This window comes from Buteo buteo, chromosome 22 (assembly GCF_964188355.1).
Source record: "Buteo buteo chromosome 22, bButBut1.hap1.1, whole genome shotgun sequence".
NCBI lineage: Eukaryota > Metazoa > Chordata > Aves > Accipitriformes > Accipitridae > Buteo > Buteo buteo.
Genome location: NC_134192.1, coordinates 22,048,690 through 22,076,206, shown reverse-complemented (window position 1 = coordinate 22,076,206; position 27,517 = coordinate 22,048,690). Strand labels below are relative to the sequence as shown.

The 27,517-nt window shown below is 39.2% G+C and overlaps 1 protein-coding gene across 5 annotated transcripts in view; it reads left to right on the top strand.

Moving 5' to 3' along the window:
* DACH2 (dachshund family transcription factor 2) overlaps nt 1–26,915 on the top strand; it is a 313,627-nt gene extending 286,712 nt beyond the window's left edge. For 2 of the 5 annotated variants that reach the window (XM_075053841.1, XM_075053843.1), the window contains 5 exons: nt 8,098–8,243; nt 8,776–8,923; nt 12,909–13,052; nt 16,112–16,177; nt 26,042–26,915. In XM_075053841.1, the coding sequence (XP_074909942.1) occupies nt 8,098–8,243; nt 8,776–8,923; nt 12,909–13,052; nt 16,112–16,177; nt 26,042–26,079 (542 nt within the window). In that variant the 3' untranslated portion in view covers nt 26,080–26,915. Of the gene's footprint in view, nt 1–8,097; nt 8,244–8,775; nt 8,924–12,908; nt 13,053–16,111; nt 16,178–23,665; nt 24,451–26,041 lie in introns of those variants that run through there. The other 3 variants (XM_075053839.1, XM_075053840.1, XM_075053842.1) reach the window with 2 other exon arrangements.
* The last annotated feature ends 602 nt before the right edge of the window (nt 26,916–27,517 follow it).

Sequence of the window (27,517 nt, the reverse complement as noted above, 5' to 3'; positions counted from 1 at the left end):
CTCATCTGACAGTTTAAAATCTCAGGAAAAGAATAGTCAGACTACAGTGATGCTTAAAAATCATCATGAAAAAAACCTTTGTGACTGTTAATAGGAGAATTAGCTGAGAAAAATTTTATAACCTCTTGATAATGGCCATGAGGAGGTTTTTGTTTGTTTTGCTTCATTTTCCTCCTTTCTTCCACGCCACAGTAATTTTATTACTAGCCTTTTATTGAATAGTTCACATTTTCACTTTTTCTCTATTGTCAGTAGAAATAATGCTTCTTGTCATTGTGAGGAAGGATAAGGTACTGTTACTAGCTGAAAGTAACTAAATTGCCGTATGAAAAATGCAGCTTGATAGTACTTAAGCTTCTACGTAGATTAAGAAGCAACTTTAAAGCACAGGACAACTTTAAATGTTTTGGAGTCCAGATTACCAAAACCTGCCTGAGGAGCAGCTCATAGGAGAAAGCAAGTATAATAATAACACAGACAAACTATAAATTGTAAATAATTGTTGTGAATATAAAATACAGCATTTTTGAAGGCTTTTTATAGATTTCTTAGCAGCCTTAATTGTACTTACGGTTCTCCTTAATGAACAGAATTTAATCAGGTGACGTCAGTTGTATTTGTTTTTCTAAATCTGTACATACTGAACTTTAGACTGAAGTTACTTGCAATGAAACACTTTAGTTCTGACATCTAGCTAGTGAATTCCTGCACTTCTCAATTTCATTTTTTAGTATTGCAAAACTAGTATCTCATCTAACTCAGGTCCTTTTTTTTCAGGTTTGAATTAATAAAATATTTTCAGGTGTTTTTACTATCAGTGCCATGTGAACATCTGAGTATATTGCAAATATGTTGAAGTTATAAATAGGTATAATTTTCTGTGTTATTAATGAGAGTACATTGATGAAAATGTCAAAGCTGTATAATTACGCACCTCTTGATAAAGACTGCGCATATAAAGACAATTTGTAAACTGTAATTTCAGGCTTTTCTAGTGAAATTTTCATTTCTCTGCCTTTTGCCACCTCCTCCGATTCAAACACTTAAGTGCCTGCCTTATGACGTCCTTCAGGAAAACACAGGCTCGTCATTCTTGAGAACAGGTCTATGGAAAGGTGGTGAATGCATTGCTTGCACAGTTCGCTTTCTCTTTTTTTACTACTCCAAATACTCAGTTTTTTCCTAAGCTAGCACATTGCTCTAAATGTAACAGACATGGCTGTAAAAGACAATAAAAAATATTTCTGTAAATATATTAGCAACAAAGGGAGGGCTAAGGAGAATCTCCATCCTTTGTTGGGTGCAGAGGGAAACATAGTGACAAAGGACGAGGAAAAGGCTGAGGTACTTAATGCCGCCTTTGCCTCAGTCTTTAGTAGTAAGACCAGTTGTTCTCTGGGTACCCGGCCCCCTGAGCTGGAAGAGAGGGAGCAGAATGAAGTCCTCATCATCCAAGGGGAAATGGTTAGCGACCTGCTACACTGCTCAGACGCACACAAGCCTATGGGGACGGATGGGATCCACCCAGGGGTACTGAGGGAGCCGGCAGAAGTGCTCACCATGTCCCTTTCCATCATTTATCAGCAGTCCTGGCTAACTGGGGAGGTCCCAGTTGACTGGAGGTTAGCAAATGTGATGCCTGTCTACAAGAAGGGCTGGAGGGAGGATCTGGGGAGCTACGGGCCTGTCAGCCTGACCTCCGCGCAGGGGAAGGTTATGGAGCAGATCATCCTGAGTGCCGTCGTGTGGCATGTACAGGACAACCAGGTGATCCGGCCCAGTCAGCGTGGGTTTATGAAAGGCGGGTCCTGCTTGACCAACCTGATCTCCTTCTATGACAAGGTGACCCGCTTGGGAAAGGCTGTGGATGTTGTCTACCTAGACTTTAGTAAAGCCTTTGACACCATGTCCCCCAGTGTTCTCCTGGAAAAACTGGCTGCTCACAGCTTGGATGGGTGTACTCTTTGCTGGGTGAAAAACTGGCTGGATGGTCGGGCCTAAAGAGTTGTGGTAAATGGAGTTAAATCCAGTTGGCGGCCAGTCACGAGCGGTGTTCCCCAGGGCTCAGTACTGGGGCCAGTTCTGTTTCATAGCTTTACTAGTGGTCTGGACAAGGGGACCGAGTGCACCCTCAGTGGGTTTGCGGATGACACCAAGTTGGGCAGGAGTGTTGATCTGCTTGAGGGTAGGAAGGTTCTACAGAGGGGCCTGGACAGGCTGGGTCCGTGGGCTGAGGCCAATTGTATGAGGTTTAACAAGGCCAAGTGCCGGGTCCTGCACTTGGGTCACAACAACCCCATGCAGCGCTACGGGCTTGGGTAAGGGTGGCTGGAAAGCTGCCCGGTGGAAAAGGACCTGGGGGTGTTGGTGAACAGCCAGCTGAATACGAGCCAGCAGTGTGCCCAGGTGGCCAAGGAGGCCAATAGCATCCTGGCTTCTATCAGAACTAGTGTGGCCAGCAGGAGCAGGGAAGTGATCGTCCTCCTGTACTCGGCACTGGCGAGGCCGCATCTCAAATACCGTGTTCAGTTTTGGGCCCCTCGCTACAAGAAAGACATGGTGGTGCTGGAGCGTGTCCAGAGAAGGGCAACGAAGCTGGTGAAGGGTCTAGAGCACAAGTCTGATGAGGAGCGGCTGAGGGAACTGGGGTTGTCTGGAGAAAAGGGGGCTGAGGGGAGACCTCATCGCTCTCTACAACTACCTGTAAGGAGGTTGTAGCGAGGTGGGGGTCGGTCTCTTCTCCCAAGTTACAACTGATAGGACAAGAGGAAATGGCCTTAAGTTGCACCAGGGGAGGGTTAGATTGGCTATTAGGAAAAATATCTTCACCAAAAGGGTTGTCAAGCACTGGAACAGGTTGAGTCACCATCCCTGGAGGCATTTAAAAACGTGTGGATGTGGCGCTTAGGGACATGGTTTAGTGGTGGACTTGGCAGTGCTAGGTTAACGGTTGGTCTCAATGATGACCTTAAAGGTCCTTTCCAACCTAAACGATTCTATGATTCTGTGGTCTACTCTTTCCCCCCGTGTTGAAAACAATGAAAAGGTTTTATTAAACACTTCTTCAGGACAAAATCAATTGATTTCAGAGTGCTTGGGAGAGGACTATCTTGGACATGGATACCGTGAAGCAGAGCATAGTTGATATTACTGTTTTGTGATAGTTTCCAAAAGCGTTTAAGGCAGCCTGGAAATGTATATATAATGATTAGATACTATTATAAAGTGAAGTTTTTTTTATGGCAAAGCTCAGTAGTGAAAAATGCTTGTGTGCTATCAAGTTGTATCAATCATTTGAAAATGAAATAAAGTCTGATTTAAAGCTAGTGCACTGGATTAATCAGCTACTCCCCAATTGCATTCATTGACCCTGTTCATTCGGGGACTGTAATTAAGAAAAACAGCAGTGACTTTAAATTTGGCACCTGAATCACAAGGTTAAAGCAGTAAATTTCTAAGTCTGATTGGTGCCAGGTTAGGAGGAGGTATCTCTTTTCTCACTGATGAACAGAAATGCTCAGCTCCTGGCAGAGGAGCAATGAGTGAGGGAGAAGGCGGCAGGCAGAGGTTTATGGAGGATTTTCAGAGTTATTAAGACACTGAAGACAGAACCCTGTCCTTGGAGACTTACGTATACAAAATATTAGAAATAAACCATGCTTCAGATTACAGATTTTTCATACTTATGTTACCGTAAAAGAAAAAAATTCTGCTAGTTTCCAGTTAAGCAAGACCAAAGTTGCCAAGGTTTAAAATTAAAATAGGAAGTCTCACTTTTTTGGAAAACTGCTTTTTGCAGTCAAAAATTAGAATTTGGGCCCTAATTCTGTCAAAATACCCATGTTTGGACACCACTGCTTATCACTGTTGTTGTGAAGTAGATATACAAGTGGAAGTCAAGGGATGTCTTGCCTCTATAAAGATACGTCAGTTTAGATGATTCTGTAAGGTCTTTGGGCAAATAATGCTATTTCAAATAAAAATGTATCTTTATTTTTGGAGATGAGTAGCACATACAACCCAGCTGATATTGCAGATCCTCTATTTTATTTTATTAAAAGTCAAAAAGGTCCATTAGAGTATCTAGGCTGTTCTTTTGTAACTCTGGACCATTAAATGTAATCCCCATCGCTCAGATGTGAAGCTCAAAGAATTATAATTGCAATAAACTATTTCATCCCTTAGGTTTCTAAACTGTATGCTATGGGCAGGGAACAGGAGTGACCCAGCTGCCATGCTGACATTTGTGTCCAAAACTGTCTTACTAATGCTGGCTGAAGGCTTTCTGAGATCAGATGTCTTGGTTAGTAACTAACAGATTAATAATTATAAATTTCAAATAAATTGATACTCTCTTCTCCACATGCCACATATTTATTTTATGCATGAGTTATATTCTATAAGCTGCTGGAGGTGAATAATGCTTATAGAGCTCCAGAAAGATAAAGTTTTGAAGTGTATGTGGAGAAATAACTTGGTGGTCTAACTAGTGTTAGGCAAGATGGAAATCGTAGCTTTAATATTTCTGCCTTGTTTTGAGAGGGATGTGACATGTCAAGTGTATCAGGTACATGAATGATGGGTTTAAAAGCATGCCTTCTGAAAGAATATAAACCAGCTGGCAAATAAAATTGCCTGTTGGTTTGGGCCATGCACTGTCATGCGGGGAGCAATTCACGTTACTCGTGTTCCCAGTGCTGCGTTTAGTCTGTAGGTTGATGCTTCGTTTTCCAATCCCTATTTCTGCAACTTAGGCAGAAGACAGAAGATGAAATACTTCAGTTTATTGAATTAAGAACAAGAAACTTTCTAGCAGATTTCCATGTGCTTTCCTGGGATAATATTCCATTCACTCTTAGTGTTTACTGTGTATTTCTTTCTCAACAATATAATTCTTGCTTTCGTCTATTCATCTGGATGCCAGCTAGAAATTAAAATAAAAAGACTGCACTCTAAATGGATTCCTGAATGCTATTATAAAGCATGGCAGGTTTAACAAACAAGCTCGATAAAAGTAGTTCCTACTTTGCTTCAATAAATAGAAAGGTTGTTTGTGTCCTTGGTTAGATTGTAGTTGTCCTAGCTTTATTTCTTGCTTATTCTGTTGTACTAGATGTGTGAGTGCAGCTTCTAGCATTTACATTTTTAGTGTTCTTTAAAATCAAAATGCTTAAATCAACATCTTTTTGTCTATTAAAGAGATGCATTTGATACAGTCCACAAAAAATGCTTCCAACACATGCCATTTTTAATTGCTTTACCAATTATGATTTCTCAAGTCTAGCTAATAAATTTCTGCCTAACTGTGCACTTATTCACAATATGGGCAAGATGTAGACACCATTCAGATGTGAAGACCTATTACAAGATTGAAATAGATTTCTAATGCATTTATCATTCATCTTTGCAGAGTGTGATTTCAATCAGAAAAAAAAAATGATGAATGGTTTGACAGTTTCCACCCATATACGCTAAAACATAATATGCTTCTTCTAGTTTTCAGCTATTACAGACTTTAACATGCAATGTGACCTTGGTCTGCAAAGCATGTTTGGTTAGCACAAAAACTTAATCATAAGAAGTCATAAGTAGAATCCTTCTTCTTTACTGCCCTTTTTCTGGGACTTGGAAATTTATTGCTTCTGGGACAGGTAGGATATGAACAATGGGCCAAATAGAGTCCAGGGTTATCTCATCTGTGTGAAAACTGCTGCTGAAAATCGATGTGACCTCTGCTACACTGTCATCCCAATTCCCACCCTCTGTGTCCTATTTGTCTTTTGGTAGAAGCTTAGATCTGTGTGCTGTCTCTATGTGTCTCTCTTGGGCCAGATTATCAAAATGAATCATTGCCTGCATACCTCTTATATTTCTATTTATTTTCCTGGTGTTGACTAGGTCTGATGAAATATGATTCTTTTTGCATTTGATCCTCACTGCAGCAAGCAGCACCTAATTTAGCTGTGTCTATCTCTTTAAAGAAGAGTAATACTATTTTGAAACTTCAATCTGCTGTACAGTAACATTACAAACCATAGACCATGCAACCTGTCTTCACAGTCAATAGTAATTTTCCTTTCAGCCAATTTAATGTTATTACTTTCATCTCCAAAATGTAGAGATTTCTAGAGATTTTAAAGCAGCTATAGTTTTGTTATGCATACTTCATGTATTACTTTCTTTTTCAAATGCCACTTCTGTTTAGTCTTTTGTGACTCCATGGCTTATAAATTATTTCTGTGTAGCATCCTATGCAACAACTAATCAGTTTATTTTAAAAACTCTGCCACTGATATAAGTTATTTAACTATGAGAAATGGTGTATCTGAATCAGCACAAACTCCGTGGTCTGAGTATGTTACCAGAGCTGGGTTTTTTAAACGGATCATTTAAATTACATGAACACAGCTCTAAAATGATAGCTACGAAGATGTGTAGAGGTTACTGGCTTTTGTTGTTATTAGTCCTGAAGAATCGTTATGAAGATGTTCCATGTAATGAACTCATACAGTGAAAACAAAATACTCCCTAAACAGAGATTTCAAAGAATACTTGAAAACTGCTAATGCTCCACATTCATTGTCAGTAGGTCTGTTTCAGAAACACAGCAAAAAGTGCTTGCTGCTCAATAGATGCTCCTGGAGTTTGTTAAACTAGATAATAGTACTGCTGGAGGGACACTGTGGTTTAATTTGTTGTCAGATTCTTCCTGAATTTTTTTTTTTTTTTAATATGAGAGGTGGGAGAAGGAGGCCTTTTGAATATGGTATGGTCTAATTGTACATCCTGGCTTTAATATGACCGAGACACTTGACAAATGAAACTATCAGGACTGACTGTTGCCCTTAGAAAACACACGCATCATGAACTTATGGTCAATACATTAGTTGCAAGCTTTACTAAAAAGCAATTGCTGAGAAGATATTCTTCACGATTTTTGCAAGTGCAGGAACATAATATATATAGACTGGATTTCCCTGGAATATTACACAGAAATATTTTTTTAAGATTTCAGAGTAAAAGAAACATACAGAGTTTGGCTTTAAAGACTGGTAGATTTTAATTTTGTGGTTTTCAGCAATTAACTTGGTGTTTAAAATTAATATGTGGGGAAGAAGTACTCATAGGGATCTGAGAGAAGGTGGTACACTTACTGTCCTAAAATATGTTCAAATTATCCTATTCAAAAATGTGAGTTCATTGGTGATAGTACTGATTCATCACAAAATTTAAAGGATTTTTGAAAAATAATTACTAATGTTGTTGTTTCTTTCCGGATACACGTGTCTGCTGTCTGTGCACAGCTTGATCTATAACAACATGATCTATTTGAAACAAGGAGTGAAGGGGGAGCCACCAGGTCCCGATTCTCCAATTTGTAAGAGATGCATCAATCTAGTTCTGCGCAGTAAATTGCAGGAGCGAGGCCTGTGCCGGAGCACCCTCTCCTCCCCGGCCGCTCCCGAGACCCCCAGGCACCCAGCTCTCCTCATACCTTCGGTAGCGATAACTCAGCAAAGCATTTTTGGCCACTGCCCGTGACTAGAAAGGCTGACGGTAGCAAGGTACTTGTTAAGAAAACCTGCACTGACACTTTACTGACAATGTGGCGTTGGTGCTAGCTAGGCAGGAGGGGATGACTCAGTGGAGATTATTTACTGCTGAGTATGGGAAGGATAACGTTTAAGGAGTAAAGAGAAGCGATACATTTCTTGATTAGAATTTTGTCAAGGTTATAGCAACAAAAAATGCACATCACAGAATGGCAAACACGATAGAATGAAGAAAGGACATTCGGGTTTAATGAACTGCGTAATACTGTTATAATTCTGTAGTATAATTCTGTAGAATTTGAGATATAATAGTCTATACTCTATTACAGCTGCATTATAGGCTTCAGTATATTTATTATTGTTCTGTACTATTTTGCAAACTTACCTTAGCAACAGTCACAGCTGCCCAAAGACTGAAACAATGTCAATTTTACTAATGTGCTTGTATTTTGACTTCCAGGTAAACGGAATGCTAGTTTCTAGAAATTACTTCTATCTATATTTCCAATGCTTTCTGATGTTGCTTTTAAACCTATCTTTACAGAAGAGGTCCAAATTGCCATTCCAATAATGAAACCAACCTTAGATAAAGTCCAACTGGCTGGACAGGCCTTGCCTCCTGGATTTCCGGCGCCATTTCTTTTTGCTGATGGTCTTTCATCAGTAGAAACACTATTAACCAACATTCAGGTAAATTATTCTCTATAGGCCCAGGCTATGTCATGATAGATAAAATGTGTTTCTTTTTCAATCTCTTTAAAAAGTTCCAGAAACTATTTTATATCTGCAATTCTAATTTCTTGTATTTAATGTAATGCTTAGGTTTCCACTATCTGGCATTATCGATCGTGAAAGGGTTTCGTACATTGTCTATTTGACTTAATAGTTGGCAATAATGGTCATATTAAAATTCACCAGTCTCATTATTCCTCCTTTGCTTTTCCTTGCAGTTGATCGAGGTCAGCAATGATATGGCACTCCGTTTGTAATAAACCACATCAGTAGGATGAATTAGCAAAAGCTATACTGAATTATTCCATGCCACAAAATTGTGCATACATAATATTTAGCTACTTCAGATGCCCAGTTGCATTCCACCTCTATAGGTTCCTGCTTTTAATTTTTCTGTTTTCCTGGAGGGTGTAAAAGAAACAAATGGATGAATTTTGTCACTGCTGAAAGAAAATGGTATTTTCAAATCTTACATTTGTGTGTGTTTTAGGGCCTGCTGAAGGTGGCTGTGGACAATGCAAGAGTCCAGGAAAAGCAGATACAGCAGGAAAAGAAAGAGTTAAAGATGGAGCTTTGTAGAGAGAGAGAACTAAGAGAGAGCTTGGAAAGGCAACTCACAGCTGAGCTGCAAAGCAGAGGTGAGTGAATGAAAAATGGAGTTTAGATATCTATTAAATGTATAACCCTTTGGCATTTCCAGCTGGAGCTGTTGAGGACTCGGAGTTAACTGACTTTCATACTTCAGTGTAATGCAGCAGTGGACTAGCACTGGTAATGAAAGATTTAAATTTAATAAAAACAGAATGAAGCACACTTTTCCGTAAGCAGACAGAACAGTGACTGAAGGATTATTTCCTGGAGGGCAACTGGCTGCAGAGAGTTTTGGCAGGTTCTGTGGAAGAAAGCTGATTCGGTTTCATGGCTTTCACATGTATTATTACCACTCCACCTGTGTATTCCCAGCCTGATTTCTTCATTTGACAGCTTTAATTTCTTTTGTTTTCTGCTATTATTCTCCAAGCATTGAGAATCAGTCTTACTGTGAGAAAGATAGTATGTCCGTAATTTGGGTATTTAGGTGATTTTTTTCATTACTTTACTACTTATCTAGCCCACATTTCTGTAGTTCAGGTGCTAGTCAGCTAGTTTTTCTCATAGATAACTTCAGTGCAGCAAAATAGATGGAACTATGAGAAATTGTCTACCCAAGTGCAAGATCTGAAGCAAATAACCCTAGATAATTTTTTTTTCCATCAGAAGAGTGAGATACAATAGAACTCCCCATATGGGGCCTTCTAAGACAAAACCATGACTGTTCAGAAGCTTTTGATAATAATAGGCAATTAAATTGGTAAATCTGAATTTTTCGCTGTGATACTGCAAAGAAGGCAGTATTCTTTTTAAAATTCAAATCTCTGTCTGAAGGAGAGGAATAGTACTTTATGTGCCAAAAGCTACTTCTAGATTACATCCATGAAATCAGAACGATAAAACTAGATAAGACCAAAAATGTAGGTGCCAGGTACTACCTTCCTGTGCATTTCGAATTGAAATTAGGTGTGTAGAACAGAGCTGTCTGCAGCGCCAAGTCTCGGTAAGAGGCAACAAAGAAGAGCACTTCTAAGTCAAGTTGTGAAGGTTCAGTAAATACTATTGAAGTTGTTAAATTGCAGTGGGTGTTCAGAAATGCTGCATCACCCCAGTTGCGGTGTGGATGAGACTGGTGTATTTTTATAAAACAAAACTTATCTCCCTGTAGGCAAACAGCATACTATGCACGTCCTGAGTCACATTTAAGTCAACAAAAGCCTTAAGCCATTCACCGGCTTTGTTGGCTTCTGGCTCAAAAGAGAATTTCAATAATCAATATCCTCAGAATTGTTTGTCTTTCATGTCATCGCCACATGCACATCTTTATTATCATAGAAAGTCAGAGATAGGCTTTTTCACATGGTTTGCTCAATTTTCCAAAGTTATGTTCTGCAGATCACATTTTGACATTAATATTAAGTCTCTCAGAAATTTCCCATGTAATGGTATTCTTCTTTTTTTCCCCTGACTGGAGCATTCACAAATCCAGAAAGATGTGTAAAAGTCAATAAGGATTTAGACGAACAAGCGGTCACAAAACGTTACGTAAATACCGTGGATTTTCCCAGAAACTTTTCAGGTTTTTTAGTAAATTTTCTAACAATATTTTGTGATTTGAAATTCACAGGTATCTAACATACAGGAGAAGCAACTAAATAAAATGGCAAAATACTGCTTGTATAAATTCAACTTTCATTTTAACAATACTTGTGAGTAATATTTGTCAGAGTGTACATGCTAGCAAACCTGACTCTAAAATAGATGGTAATTTTAAAAGGGCATTTATGTTTTAAGCTCAATTTCTTTTTAGTCTTTTAGTTTTACCTGCCTTTTCTAGTGCCATCACTTCTCCATATGTTTGATTCCGTAATGAATCCACAGGACTAAGTACTGCTCTGTGGAGTTTGACTACACACGTGAACTGAAGCAGCACAGTGCAAAAGCATTCTTCCATCCTCTGCACAGGCTGCGCTGGGTGGTAGAAATGCAGTACCTTCCGATGGGCTGGGGTGTGCTGCGGAAGTGGTCTCTGACCCCTTTCAGAGCTTGCTAAAAATGTTTTCCTGCTGCTTCTGAGGAAGTACGTGGGCATCAGCCTCCAGTCCAACTGATCTTCCTCATGCCAATCAGACATGCCAGCTGACTGCAGGTTTCCTGGAACAAGAGCTGTGCCCAGAAGGAGAGTATTTTCTGGCCGGAGGATACGCTCAGAAGTGTGGGGATGGGCCTGTAGAGATCCTACCAAGGAGTTTAAGCCAGGGAAGGGAGGCACAGGTCATACAAAGAAGAGACACAACAGAGTGTTCTTGCAGCACTGGTGAAAAGACAAGTGTAAGAGCCCATTAAAGATAGTTTAATAAGGATAATAAGGACAGTCTGTTAGCCAGAAGGAGCACAGGAAGGGTTGTTGTTGGCAGAGGTGGGTATTTTAGATGTAGTTCTGGCCCAAGTAATGATAACCTGGTGCTGGTGAAAAATAAGGTTAAATATGGGATTAAGATCCAGGGTTTGAAAAGGAAAAGGCTTAAAAGGTGCATTTTATTGCTTGAATTTATATAGGTGAGGAAGTACAATCGTAGCCTATGTCAGCAGTTCCCAGTGAAGATATTGATCACCTGGTTACAATTAATACTGTACAATTCTGTAGTTATAGTTTTAACTTTATGTATAGTTAGGTTTAAGACTAAGATTAGTCAGGAATACTTCTATTTTCTGCCAAATCTTACATGGCTGTACCAATGGCCTGTGGATGATCTTTGTCAAGGCACTGTTTCTGCTTTCTGTCTGTAAAAGAGCGAAGATGACTGTAAAGTGCATTGAGCTCTAACACAAAGCTGTAGAGGAGCACTGTATTATTGCATTGTTACCTCTTCTAAGTCCAAACAGCCAGCTACTGTACAGCGTTTCATGGAGTGCTTCAGTCAGAAGGAGAAATTGCTAATGAAGAGAATATACTTGATTTACTTACCAGTGTTACAAGCTTGTTCTCAACCTGCTTTCTACCTGGGAAATTCCCTTTTAATTTCTCTCTGAGATTCTCAACATACACCCAATGCTTTTTTGTTTCTCTCCTTTCTCTGCCTTTCCCTCTTTTTTTTTTCTCCCACTAGTGATGAAGTGCGAATGTACTCAACGTTAATCAGTACATACCCCTTCTCTACGCATTTCATCTTTCGTCTGAGTGCGTACCCACTTAACCCAGCTTCTCAATAGCCTTATGCCTGGCTTCTATCTTGGGTGGTGGTTCTTGTTATTCTGCTTCAAAATTAACCCAACTGCTGCTCCATTTTTAACAAAAAAATTACCACCTAATTCCATGGGATTTCACTCTCTATCCCATTGGTACTGACATTTCAGATTCTCCAACACTGCACACAGACAGTTTGCCTGCAGAAATAAATTTCATTTCCGTTTACTGTTAGGAAACATAACTAAAACCAAATCTCTGACACATTCAGAAAACTTTCTCCATCCATGAAGAGTGGTCAGGGAAGACATAACCAGTGTGTTTGGATTATCTTTCTAGATAAAACTACAGGAGGAGGAGGGTACAATATAATTCTCAGCATCAAGGGAAAAGGTTAGAATGAAGAGAGATTTATTTAATTCCGAGGATGTACGTTGCTGCTGTTGCTAGAAATTAGTTTAAGTCAATGATCTGTTCATCTGAACTCTGCAGAACTGTAGCTGGAATTTAGTCCCAGTTGGTGAGGTCCGTGTAACAGGAACCACCGGGCCGGCTCTGAGACTCTTAGGTTCTGGTCAGGAGACTTAAATCCATGGGGCTGTTCCAGGGTGAGAATAAGGTTTAAGATCTTCAACAAGATCTAAAGCCCTTTCAGGTTGTTCGTTGTTTCACTGCAGGATATGGCTTGGGGGTTTTTTTGGTTTTATATCAGATTCATGCCAGCATTTTTTTTTTTCCTCGAGCTAGAACTGGGCCCTTGGACATTGAACATAAAGTCATTTACTGTCTCCATTATATATTAATTGTGCTTTAACACAATATCTTACAATATATTTACATTTCAGCAACAATTCAGAAACGCTTGAAGAAAGAAAAAAAGGCAAAGAGAAAATTGCAGGAGGCTTTGGAATTTGAATCAAAGAGAAGAGAACAAGTGGAACAGGCGCTTAAACAGGCCACATCAGGTGACGGTCTCAGGATGTTAAATGGTAATGTCTTAGTTGGCCTTTCACAGTTAGCTTAAAATGATGTTTAATTGAGTGAAAAAAAGTAAGATGATGCACAAAGCAAATTCCAGAATAAAAAGCCACAATCCTTTCCTGAAATAATAAAAAAAATCTATTTCAGGCCATGTGCTCTGGGTCACGAATTAAAAAAATAAGTCTGCAACTAGAGAAACAGACAGAGCAGTTTACACAGACATGACAAGAAATGCTGAATATATTACCAGAGAAATCTGTTATAGTGCCAGCTAAGACAATGTGAAATTTGGTTCCTATAAGGTTCTCTGAACTCTCCTCTCCCAGCAGATTCGTTTTTAGAACTGCTGAGCTTCATTTTAAAAGCCGTTTGGCTGAAGTTTGCTCAGCCTCAGGACCTATGAAGTTTGTTAAATATGTATCAGCTTTCAGAGCTGACTAGGTTTTGAATACTTCCCAAATATTCTTGTGAAACAAAAACAAATCAGTTAATCTCCTAACAGGGTGATTATGTTTTTGGGTAGTGGGAGGATTTGCATCTCTTGCTTAGTGTGGTTCTGGCCAAAGTTTAGAGCTTTGGTTTGAATCTTTTAAGACTGAACCTAGTTGAGTTTTAATTCATTTCAGGTTCCGTAGCTAAGGTTCAGTCTGTGCGTCCCTACCCCAAAGTCTCTGCAGAGGCTCATGAATCAGAGTTACATTCAGTCTCTGCTGCGTTTGTGTGTCATGTAGTCTTTACGTTAACTTTGTGCTGCCTGCTTCGGGCACTGCTGGCAACCGAGCCATAATAACATAAGCAGACTGCAAAAACGGCCTGAACTGCTGAGTACAAATAATGACTTTAGCTTGTCTTGAGTTCTCAGTCGTTGAGGGCTACCCAAACTGTTTTTTAAAGTTAGGGCAAGCCTGTCTGCATGAACTGCCACTGCAACACTCTGCAATGGACTGCGAGTTGTGATTTATCTAGAGCACCTAAGAGATATAAACTCTTTAAGTACGAGAGCAACATCTTTCAGAGGCATTCTCATCTGCTGGGTTTTATGGTCCAGCATATCACTGCAACCAGGAACTGGCTGGCGTTTCTGATGTACTGACAGTGAACGGTGGTGATTCAGACACGGATATACAGCTTGCAGTTACACTGTGGTAAGGGACAATGACCCAGGGGAGAGTGGGTGGACAGAGCCAGCAGAAACCTTTTCCACCACCTCCACTGGATCAGAAAAACGCCCAGATCGGATCCCACAGACATAGCCAGCACCTTGAGATGAATGTCAGAAAAAAACTAAAATCCTTATGTTCTGTAAGGTCATTCACCCAGATTCTGCCGTCGCTGGTAAGCACCTGCCGCTTGCACGACAGTTAGGAGTACTCAGCAGTTCTGGAAGCCACAAATTAAAGGGTTACCAACATGCCAGCAATGTGATTAACAGATCTTTACATCTGCTATTGTGGGCCTGGCTGCTAACGTTTTGATTTGCAGGCGCACTCAGGTAGTCATATATATGTTAGTGCCTGCAAGAAGCTGATATTTACATGCTAATCTGATTGCACATGCAAATCAGGTAGCTCATTAGCATCTTAATCCACAATTTAATTGCAGGTACAATTTTATGACAACAAAATGTGAAGGGCTATTCTGAATATTTTTAATTTAACTCTGACAGTCTGTCTCATTTAACAGATGCTGTTATTAGTTACAGATGACTTTGTCATTTTACGTATATACAACATGTACTCTAGGAGGTTTGAAAAGAAAGAACCTTTTTAGATTAATAGACCAGCACCCTGAACTTCCCTTCAAAACGGGAATCTGAATAAGGGAAACTCTATGTGATAGCAGTCACTTGTAATTTTATACGAAAAAAATTGTATACATGAAAATATTATTTATTTGATCGTATATATTTACAGGGCTGCATATGCATACATCACATATATTTCATTTACACGTATATTACTGAGATATTATTCATATTACTCTACTGTGTATGGACTATACTTTAATGGGTTGCCCTGCTTTGACATAGAGTTTGGTTAGGCTGTAGGGTGACCAGCAAAACGTCATCTTTGCGATAGATACTGACACTCCAACTAAAGTGATCTGAGAAAGAAAGCAACAGTACAGTTATTCTCTGTTTGAGAAAGTCCAAAACAGGCTTCTACACAGAAAAACTTCAAAACTGTATACGCAGGTCCCTTTCAGGTGTGGGTTTTTTCTTGCTGTAATTTCTAAGTAAGTGCTGTGTTACAAGGGAAGCAGATGTTTCTGCAGGATTTGAGGTGCCATAGATTCAAATCACATACCCTTCATGCTAATCCTTGTTGGCACAAGGTGGATAATGGCATCTGTTATCATAACACCCTGGGGTGTTTGAGCCCCCGCCCCCACCCCAAAGGACTGTGCATACAGAGGTATTATCAATATGGAATTAAATAGTTCAAAAGTGCATATCATTATGAGACTCTCTCTCAACTTGGAAAAAAGAGCACAGTCCATTTTGGAAGGCTCTTCTCAGAAATCTGGAAACGTTTCACATAATACCACATACGTCATTTTGCTTTCGGTGCATGCTTACAACATCCTGACCTGAGTCTTCTAAATGGAATTTGCACAGTCCTTATCTGTAACATGCACTCATACCAACGGATACACACAAACATGTTGACTGGCATTGGCTATAGTCTTTAATTCTGTACTTTTGCAGGTATATGGCCAGGAGAGTCAATGTAGTTTAATATTATCACAGTTTAATTTCGACTTTTATTTTTCATATGTCAGATGCCCTCATTCTCCAAGAGAATTTTCCAGACATATTAATATCATGTGTTGGTTATTATCTGATCGTCAGACAAATGTGAAGCCCGTTAAAAATAATTCACTGTGAGACCAGTAATGTTTGCACATTTTGGAAACAATTTACTACTGAAAATTCCATGAAGACCAAATGTTTTATGCAAGACCGTGTAACTTGGAGATCACCCTAGTTTGCTATAAATATTTTTCTAAAGATGCATGAGAGAAGGGCGAAGGGGAATGCATTAATCTTCAGTGTCACATCTTTCAGATGCTGGAATCCCAGATATGGAAATAGAACACAACGGAACCCAACATGACAGTGCAGCAATGCAAGGTGCAGTATGTTCCGCATCCCATCACATACATGTTCACCATAAGCCATATTAAAAATTAAATGAAATGCAGAATAGTTTTTGCCTCTGTTTTCTGCTTTAAGATAAATGTAAATTACACAACTTCATTTAGGTTTTGTGCTCAATAAAGAAAACCTTTGAAAGATCAGTACTTTACAAGACCAGAAATTAAATTTGTTTAAATAGAGGCGTGGGAAACTCATATTTAGCTATGAGATATATGTGCTTAGTTCAAAAGCGATTTTACATATGATTTATCTTTTTTAAATGTTTTACCTCTGATTCTTACCTAGCTATCAAGACCATCGGTGTTTTCAAAAAATACATAAACTGTAGGTGGAAAAAGAAAGTCATGTTTATGTTATGAGCAATCGTACAGTGCTCCATTTTCCTCCCTGTTCAGTGACTGTTTGTAAATACAGAACATGCATCTATTGTCTGAGTGCTTCCCAAAGAATAATAAATGCATTCTGACTATAGGCGTGTGAAGTAAGGGAGTTGTGTAATCGTCATTCAGGGGAGCCGAGATACAGAGATCTTAGGGGTTGTATCCATTACCACTGGAAGCCTGTTTGAGACACGCAGAAAATCCGTAGTCACCTGTGGTAAAATCTGATCTGAGCAATCTGACCATAGAAATTCTCTTGACTTTGGAGAAAGTCCAGTTTTGTAATGTTGGTTTTCTATAAAACCAACCTTATTCTCCCTTCAACCCTGTGCTGTATTCATTACACACCATTCAGCTCTGCGCTGGCTGCTATAGCAGCTTGGAGACAGCTGCCTCTTTCAATATAACTGCTGCTTCTTAGAGCACTTCCACCCTTTCTACTGAATCATGTAACAGTAATGTGCAAAAAATAATGTGTGTTGAAGTAACTAAAGACAGTCCCCTTCTGTGTAGACGGAAGAGGGAGTGCAGTACAGTTATAGATACAAACATAACTTCTAGCATTTCTCAACTGTTAAAGGCTTGACTTTGCATACCTCTGGTATGCATCTGTCGTCCATCTGTCATCTATACAGGAAAGCTTTCAAATATTTTTACTGCTGTCTCTTTTTGTGATTTTAGGATCATATGCTACGTATTACAAAGAAGGAGAATCACAACTTTATTGTAATGCAGATATATACATATAACATATGTGTGTATATATATGTACACATATGATTAGAATTGTGCTCTAAATATTGCAATTGGAACATCATTACTGCCAGAAACAGTCAAAATATAGGATAAGCACTTGGGACACATGTATTTAAATTTGACAAGCAAAATATTCTTAATGGTTCTGATCTATTTATGATACCTGCTGAGATGAGTGCTCAGTGCTCTTCCAAAAAGATTCTGAGAGTCAAAGCTGAATCTGGACAGAATCTAGTAAAAAAAAGAAGTTGATTTCAATTTTCAATTGAAGAAAAAAAGTTACAGTTGGCTCAAATGAGTCTTCCCATGAAAAATGATTATAAATAACTGTGGGGAAAGTGATGCATAGCCACTTCCAACAACCATTTACTTAGCAGAAGGAATTAAGAGAACTTTCTTGTACTTCCTATAGGCTATTGATATACAATAAAACTTCATGATTTTATGATTTTTATTTCAGGTTGGTTTGGGGGTTGGGGGTTTTTTTGTGGTTTTTTTTTTTTTAAATCTGATCCCAACTGCATCAGTTCTTAGTTTTAACAGGGTTTGGATCATGAAGTTTTTGTTCAGGTTAAAAGCCTGAAGAAAGGGAGAACTGGATATCCACTAACATTCAGTATCTCTGAGCTTGGTGGCCCTCTGTGAAAGCAGAACATGACTTGCGCAGTAGAAGTTTTAAATCTGTCCTGTACTGCTCAATGGCAAAGCATCTCTTCACCACAATAATGAATGACAGTGTACGCTGACTTCTGTGACAGTTCCGGTGCGGTAATCCTGTTCATACGTAAACGTGTGATGAGTTTAGCCAGTTTTTCACTAAGGACTCTCAGCTGATAAAAAGGTTTCTGAAGACCTCTCTATAGAGCTTGTTTAGATTTCAAAGTGTTTCTGTCCTGTGGCACCATCTCTTTCATTTTTATTTATGCTGATACTATAATATCTTTTTATTCTTTTTTCCTTTGATTACAATTTTTGTACTTGACAGCTACTATTGCACTGCCGTCTTTAACAATTTGAGCACGCTCCCTCATTGCCCCCTTCATTTGCTGCCTTTGTTTTTTGGGCCCTGAGAGGAGGAAGGGTCAAAACACATGTCCCTAATCCAAAGCTGTTTCCAGGCTTCCAAAATCTCTCTCTATTGCACAGAAAAAAAGCTTTAGCATCAATGCAGACCTTTCTTTTTCTGTTGTCAATAGCTCTGCTGGACAGAAATCTATCATTCACATAGCGCCTTTCCTTTGAAATTCAATTAGTTTCACTGCCAGTATCTCCTTAAGACGGTTTAAAGGAAAATTACAAAAAATACTACACAGCCACCTTTCACAGTGATTAAGTCATATCATGTTTTATGCTCATTTCTTAAAATTATTTTATTAACACAGGCTGTTCATATACTGGGATTCTGATCCACACTGTAAATCTTTTCCACGTAGTTGACTCATTTTCTCTATGCTTTGTATATTAATTGAACGGAAATTTTGTGCAGACAAGACTTGAAACTTTTTTGAACTTTACAGTCTAATACTTCCATCCTCTGTATACGTGATCTTCTAGTCCAGCATAGCTTGAACTGAGAGAAGCTTTTCAGCTGACAAAACGGAAAAGTAAGAGTTGCTGGAGTCGTGAAGGCCCCTGCATAGTTGAGCGGTGCAGGAGAGGGTGATGCATGCACACAGATACCCTTCTGGCCTTGCTTCCATAACTCACTTGTGGGCCAGCAAGATAGTGCATCAACCATTTTATCAACTAATCTCCGTTTCACATAAAATAAACATACTGGGTGTCATTAAGTGCACCTTCAGATCAATGATTTTTGCAAATGACATTCAAGTACCATTCGAGTAGTGCATTTTTGCTGATAAAAGCAAATTAAATTAGCACAACTACAAGTGTGCTGATAAAAACTAAAACCGAACAGCAGCACCATTAGCTAACAAAGTAATATTTTCTCTTTACTGCTTTCTGCCATTTAGTTATTATCCTATTGGAAATCTAATTATAATCCTTTTACTCCCTAGTCAAACTTCACAGTTTTTGCAAGCTTAGCACTGACAAGTGATTTCATTACATTTGATTGCCCGCGCCCAGATTGACTTAACTTCACTCCGAGACCTAAAAGCCCTCTCAGTTTCTCAGATTCCCTGTTTGCACATTACAGCAACAGCTCCTTTAATTAATTAGCATGAACAGCAGTAACATGAACTGCTGAACAGAAAATAACATCATTTTATGATCGCAGGGAGACTTCTCCTTTTGCATGTTTATACCTTAGTTAACTTTTGTATTACTATATTTCATTGTTAGGGGATATTGGAACAATCAGCAAAGCAATGTTATCTTAAAATTTTAAAAAATAGATGTTACCATAATACTTGATGATAACAGTTTACAAAAAATAAAGGACTCTAAATTTCAAGAAGGAGGCAGCGGCATAGCAGACAGACTTTCCTGAGGTGAAAACATGGTTCAAAGGAAATGTGGTTCACTGTACCTACAACAGGAGGGTGACCCTGGGCGGCTGCTGCTGCTGCTTTTGTTTGTGAAATAACCTGGCAGAGATTTAGCACAAAACCTCTCAGTTACCGTGAATAACTTTTATTTTTATCTGTTTGCCAAAGATGAAGGACTGTTGAAGTTTGGAATGCATTTTGGTTTTTATTATTTAGAAAACTGGGCTATATTTTTCCAATATTCTGATATAACCAGCCAGCTTTCAAATCCAGCCTATGGTAAAAAGGGCGCAAGGGGGACAGAAAAGAGAGAGGTAGGGGGTTTTAAGACGTTTAACAACTTTGGTACTGTATCAAATTATACCTGCAAATGCTACAATCCACTGAAACCCAGTGATGCTGCGGAATTTCAGAGTACTCTACAACTGTAAGAGACAAATTCAATATCTTGGAAATTACAGTTATTGTCTTGGTCTTGCTTTCACTGAAAAAAATGTTCAAGCACTTGCAATTTTGTGTAAGACAAGACCTGTGATTAGAAACTAAGCAGAGGCCTGGTATCTTCCTTGTGAGCGAGATCTTCGCTATCTTCGTTTGAATCTTAGGCCTTTTATTCTTCCTCCTGTCCAAGCAGTTCTCTGTCTCTGGTGCGTGTCCTGCTCTGGATGCTCTGACTTATTAAACCTCTAGCAGTTACCTTGTGCTGTGTCATATTGCAGTGTTTCTAGAAGAACTCTTTTGAAGTTTGTGTGCAATTACCAGACTGTCACATCAGTGCACACAGCGGCCACAGGCTGCTGAAAGCCGTCTCGTTAGCTGCTAACCAAGAAATGGGCCCTCTTTAGTAACTAGCCAGGAGATTACTGCGCTAACTGACTACATGGCTCGCCTGCTGGTGATACAAATTGCAGGGCTTTAAAAATAACAGTGTCGCTGATCTTAGTCTCAGTGTTATTTCTAATTCTGGTACGCAGTGGTGTTCCGAGTATCTCTCTCTCGGTAAGCACGTACACACACACGTACGAGGGAGGAAGCTGAGAATTTGTAATTTACTGGAAACAAAAAGGTGGGCAGAGGTTTCCTCTGGAGACTGTTGAGTGTGAAGGTCCGTACCTTTCTGTTCCTACAAAGGGCTGAAACATTTATTCAATAATTCAGTGTCAGTAGGCTTGAATATTTCCTAAGCAGCAACCACTACGTTACCTCCCTGTCTACTAAAACTGACAACAGTAATCCAGCATCTGCATAGTTTGTATTCAGTGAACATATTCTGGTCCTTGGCTACTGTTACTTATTAGAAATCGTATTTAATGTGCGAGTTTTTAGGTCTATGAACATGGATGTGGAAATACTTGACAGGGTCGACTCGGTAGTCCTAAGCACAAAGTAAGTGGGGAAGGAAGCCCAAATGCAGGAGCTTGAGGAGCGTGCAGCACCGAAGGGTCGGGTGCCAGGTCCTGCCTGCTGCGGGAGCGAGGACGCGCAGGGAGGAGAGGTCGGGTACCGCTCCCCGCAGGGAGGCTCATCGGCTCCGCCAGCGTTAGACAACATCAGAGAGTGCACATCTGCAGGGGTGGAAAAGAGGCGATATGAAAGAGTGGGGGATTAAAAGGAAGCAAACCAACTTCATTAGTACTGCTGCTCTCAGGAGCAGCATTTATTGTCCACGTTTGTCCCTGAGTCTAGAGGAAACCAAGCCCTTCTCATGGTGTGTTATTTTTTCTCTTTCACTGCTCAGTTTGGAAAACATTTACAGATAGATAAATGGAAGGGAAAAGTTTTGCTGGACAGCTAATGAAGAGGCAAAGAAGTCAGTTTTACCCACTGTTGTCATTCAGCTGAATAACAAGCCCAAAAACATGAGAACTGGCCGCAGGCCAGGTCTTTTTTTTTCATGGTAGTGAAGGGATTCTTTCCTGCATTTTTCGTAATTGCTGTGGTCCTCACCTCACTAGCCGGGGCCGGGATGTAGCTTCCTTCCACAACAGTCAGCACTCCTGTTAGCTAAGAGGTTTAGGGAAAGAGATTTTTTTTTTGAGGGATATCATCCCCAGCAGAAGCAAACTGTTCTCTGATTTTTCTTTTTCTTTCTGCAAAATAAGAGACTGATTCAAACTAATTAGCCCCAGCTTTGTACATTAGATTTATTGTTACGGCATTGTATTTTCCATGTGTTGCTGCATCTAAAGCTCAGCCTGGCTCTTGATCTAACTGAAATGCTGACTGTTTACGTAGCCTAGGAAGGGTGCAGAGCTCCGCTCCTGTCCAGCACACTCATGGTATCACGTGAGACAATTTGATTCAACCCCTCGAGTAGGAGTTGCGCAAAGCCTCTGAGAGCACGCGGGTCTGGCACATGGCTGCCCTCTTCCCTCCTGCCGCTCTTCTCTCTGCAGAAACAGCCACGTCTCAGCTCTGCCTAACCTTTGTTTTAGCAGCACTCCCAACTCTTCCTTCATCTAAATTGGCAAAGAGGGATTTTCAGTTTATTATTTCATCTCTGCTACCCATATTCCCTGCAGCATGTAGTGCTGGGGTTTATTTTTTAAATTGCATGAATAATTTACAGTTACTGATATAACAGATTTATCCTTGTTTTCTTATTATGTAGCAGATCCCAAATTTTCTTCCTCCAATGACTTTCTCCTCCGATTTACAGTGTGCTAAAGTTACCTGAACAATCCCAAGCTGTAGCTGTGTCGGTTAATGGCAGCTAGCCCGCTGCGTCGCTCCCATTCCTGGCCTGGATTTGCTCACCGGCATTACTGGGGCGCATTTCCTTATGCAAGCTTTTGAGGGTACACATGGACGTTTTGTTTTAAAGTACTTTTATGGAAATACAGCTGAACTACTAACTAAAACCAAAGATATTACAAACAAAGCCTCACAAAGGATTCAGAAAATTCAGAGATGCTGAACAGGCTGAAAAAAGGGAAGGGAAAAAAAAGTGAATAAATATGCAGGTGATAATTATTGCTTTTGGATTTGTCCTTTATACACACATTAAAACCTTGAAAGGAAAAGACAAACGATAATACTGTTGCCAAAAGAGAGTGCAAGAGAGGAACATATACCCTGGACTAACAACTCAGGGAAGACAACACCATCCTGAGGGAAAATTACAATTATTAACATAGGCTCTGGCTCACTGAGAAATTGTGAGATCTTTACTTGTCTTATACATTGTGAAGGAGAAAAAAAAATCCTTTCTAAATGTCTTGCTTATTAAGCCAGTCATGCATTTCACTGTAGGTTGTAAAGCAGTATAACATGCACAAGGGGCTCATAAGCATATTTTAGTGTTAGGGAATATCATTTATACAGTTTTTATATTGTCAATATTACCCCCAGAGAATGAGATTAGGCTTTAAACTACTGTAAATCTACGCTTTTGCTCACCTTTGTATAATTTCATTTTTTAATAGAATGAAGCCCACATAAATGAATATTTGATTAAGGGATAAACCTAATAAAAGAATACATTTATTGCACACAGATTTATTCAAATCTTTGCTATATAATACAGTAAAACGCTGTAAAATGGTGTGTAGCTTGCAGTCAGCTACACTGAGGGGATGGTGAATATTCTTCAGAAAGATGAATTTGACAACATCGCATTGTCTTTCACATATAAGTGGTAGCACAGATGCTCCTAACACTTTAATTCCTCATAGGTGGTTGCTGTATGACGTTGTTAATACCATGGAGTTAAGTTTATTGCACAGCAACAAAAAAGTATTTTAATTCCTGGAGAATAATTGAGAGCTTTATAAAAAGGGAAATATTTAACTGTGCACTTTTTGTTTACTGATCAATAATATCTCCTGGGTGGCTGCACTGTGCTTGAGCTTTGGCATTTACTTTCTCTCTTACAGGTATTCCAGATACCTCCGTTGAGCTTCCCTTGAGAAATAAAGGGAGCAGGAAGGAAAAATTGAAACCCATTTCAAAGTTTAAAGAAGTCAGTCCCTCACCCCGCAGTACCCTTGATGACCACCTCTTACCTTAGTTTGAAAAACAATTTTTAAAATACAGTAAAAATACCAAGAATTAAAGAAACTGATATTACTGATCCTTACTGATTCCATCTTTGACAAAGCAACTCTTCCCTTGAATGCACATCCAGATTCCTCCCCTCCTCTCTGCAGACAGAGCCCATGTCACCAAATGCAGCACCGTAAATGTGCGCGCGTTTGTGGTCTCCGTATTACTCCGTACAAATACCAAACGTGTAGCAGAAGACGGAGCCCACCCCCGGCGGCCATTTCCATAGCAAGTGACATACCTGATTTCTGCTGACTTCCCTTGGTATTACAGGGACTAACTGACCGAGCGTGTCCATAACTCCCACGCGGTGTAGGTGGTCAGGCAAGAAGATCCCTTTGTACGCGGGGGCGCTGAGCCCAGGCCCTCACGGAGAGGAGACGTGCGGGCCTGAGCCGCCCGGGACACGTAACGCTTCGGCTGCCGCTGCGCAGAACGCAGAACTGGTGTGTTACTGGCTCGCGAGAAGCACGCTGTGGCAGAATTTCAGTCTTTTGGACTGCCTGTAAAGACTATTGGTATGATTTTTGGAGGGCAGGCATGCTGACCCGCAGAGTCTGTCAGTGGCTATCTTTTTTAGAAGTACAACTTTTTAGTATAGACTAGAGCACCTACAGCCTGCCATGGGAAGAAGTCATGTGCAACTTCCTAATACCCAAAAGGAGAAAAGCAAAAAAAAAAAAAAAAAGAACCAAACAAAACCCACAGTGTTCAATATTTGTATTTCTGCTTACGCCCTCCCCAGGCTTTAGTATTTGCCCCACTAAGTTTAAGGCAATAATTTTAATCGGCCAAAGGCCTGAAACTAATTTTAGTCACTTCTTCAGAGGTTCCCATGCTCCCAAACGTTCCTCCGGAGATGTTATGTCCCTGGCTCTTCCGATCTTTATTCTTGTTTACATCCAAAATACATACTAAATCATCTGTGTTTGGAGAGTGTGAGCCTCCTTAAAACCATGAAACATTCAATTACTAATTAGCTGTTTCCTGTTTCTAATGAAGTGAACATGTCGGATTTGGATTAAAATTCAGCTACTGCTCTCCTCTGTTTATGGTTCCAGATGTTTTTGTTTTATCTAGGAGGTTACTTTGACAGCTACTGCTAAATGATAAATCACTCATATTATAGCTGAAATGCATTTTGAAATTGAAATGTGGCAAACTTTGAGATTGCTCCAAGGATCAGTGTCAGTTAGCAGGTCAATACTTGTTCTTTCCTTATGAGTGTTCGGTATTGGCATATGTAAAACAGTAATGGGATAGATGTCAACATTATACAAAATGCTTCTCAATATTATCATTTTGCTATCATCTTCAAGATCAGTAGTTGCGGGTTTAGCTGGGTGGATTCATGATTCATTGTATAATGAACAAGAATATGGATTCTTGTTAGCTTTAGTTTCTGTGGGTGTTTTAATATTTATTTTTCCTCTGGGCTTAAAGGAGTTGCTTAATGAGAAAAATCACAGTTCATAGGTACTATAACTAGGAATATTTTTATGACGGAAATAAGTGGCTTTCTACTTGCTTCCCTAAATAAAGAAAAACAATTTTTAAAAAAAATGTGGTGGTTTCTGAATGAAAGAGCAGTTTTCCAAGAACAGATATTGATTTACTTCTATTACATTCTTTAATGCAGTGCAATTTTGTTTTAACACACTGTTCCCTAGAAGGTTTTGTGCATGTAATAATGGTATGTTGTAAAGCTGATGCCATGTTACTCCGTCTGTCTTACGGAGGCATGCAATACAACACAGGCTGCCTTCTGGAAAAAAAAAAAAAGAAGGAAAATGAGTGTTCAATTAAAAAGCAAATGCAGTAAAGGAAGAAAATCCAAATGAAAGTATTTATAGCCTCTACTCAGCAGATGCTGGCTGGCAAGCACCATTGGAAAGGGGGCTGGTGGGTTTTTAGCCCAGCGGAGTGCCCCCACCTGTCCCACCGGGTTAGAAGGCGCTCAGTGCGCTGAGCCCGGCTCGTGTCTCCGCGTAACGGTCCCCTCTCGAGGGCTTCGTCATCCCGTGCCTCCTCCTCCTGTGCAAACCATACCCACGTGGAGGATAGTTGATATCACTTGTACCTCTGATAACTTGGCCTGAGAAAAACAAAGTCCATAAACAAATAAGGAAACCAACCTAAGTTTCAGTTAATTCTAAATCATGTAACTCTGTAATTGACCTTTTTTCTTCTCCTTTTTTTTCCTCCAGAAAACAGAACATACATCAAACCTACTATTATGTACTGAAGAAAACACCTATTGTTGAAAAATGTATAATGACCACTATTTGAAGACTATATAGATCATGAAAAACGTCCCTTCCAACCTTTGATGCCTTCAGTACTGTGTGAAGAACAGGATTTGTAGCATGAAACTTGAAGGACAATTTCAAGCAATTTACTGTTGCTGCATCGAAAACTGCCGTATTAAGAAATATTGAGACTTTTTACAAGCTTACCATACCAAACCAAGCCTGTTGCAACAGATCATTTTTAGGTCCCTGGAGATAGAAAGGAGTTTTAGTATTTTTAAGCACATACAGGAATTATTCCCCCTTCCCTCCCCAAAAAGAACTTTTTTTTTTTTTTTTCTAAGGAGGTAGCTATTACTGTATAGCAATGGCACAATGATTTTAAGCCACAAAGGTCCTCACTGGCTGTACATCATACAAGTCCAGTTTATCACTGAAACTGTTCAACATGGAGCTGTTTCGATTGTGTTTATAAATTAAGCTTTGTTTACTGAAGCAGATACTCGATATATATTACGTTTTAAAAAGAAATGTGTGTACATTTTTTAAAAGAATGATGTAAAAATTGTCCTTTCATTAGATGACCAATTCAAAAGTGTGAGCTAAACCCTAATAGCTGACGTAATATGAGGATTATAATTGATGCTTTTTTTTATGCTCAGTTCAGCTTGGCTTTTGGTCTTTTAAGATGAAAAAATGAATATGCAGTAGAGTGTTAGATAATGGAAACTTTTAAGTATGGTTTCTCTGTTGTACCATATTAAGTTAAAGTACACATTCTTTGTTAAAAATGTTCTTGCTAAAAATACAGTATTAAAAATTTTTTGTTTGACTTTGGAAATCTTTTAAGATTTTTTTTTTTGACTGTGAATTCCCATAGTTACTGTACTAATGCAAAACAATATTTTGCACTATTAAAAATACTTGAAGAAATTACTTAATAAAGGGGTGGGTTGGTATTAAACATTTTCCTAATTATTGTATGTTCCAAATTCTGAACTTTGCAAGTGAAACATTCCTTTCTCAAAATATGTGACTAAAAGCTGGTTTGAGTCAAGTGGAATTAAGTAATCACCTGTTAGCTCTTTACTTTCATTCATGGGTCAAAGGCACAGTGCTTATTTACTTATCAACTCATGTTTATATAAGCATACTTACGTTTACACACACACATACCTTGAATGAAATCACTGTCACTTAAAAAAAACTTTACATACATCTGTGGGGATTATATTTCCTATGGTTATGTATACTACTATCTATACATGTCTAGCGTTCAAAATTTCTTTTACTTTCATCACTCGATTTTTTTTCTGGTTAAGAGACTTTTGTAAACTTACAAAGTGTAGCTTCAAACTGTGCTCTGTAATACAGCAGAATAGAATAATCTGATTTTTTTGTTCCTGAAAGAAATCTTAGCTTAACGAAGTGTCA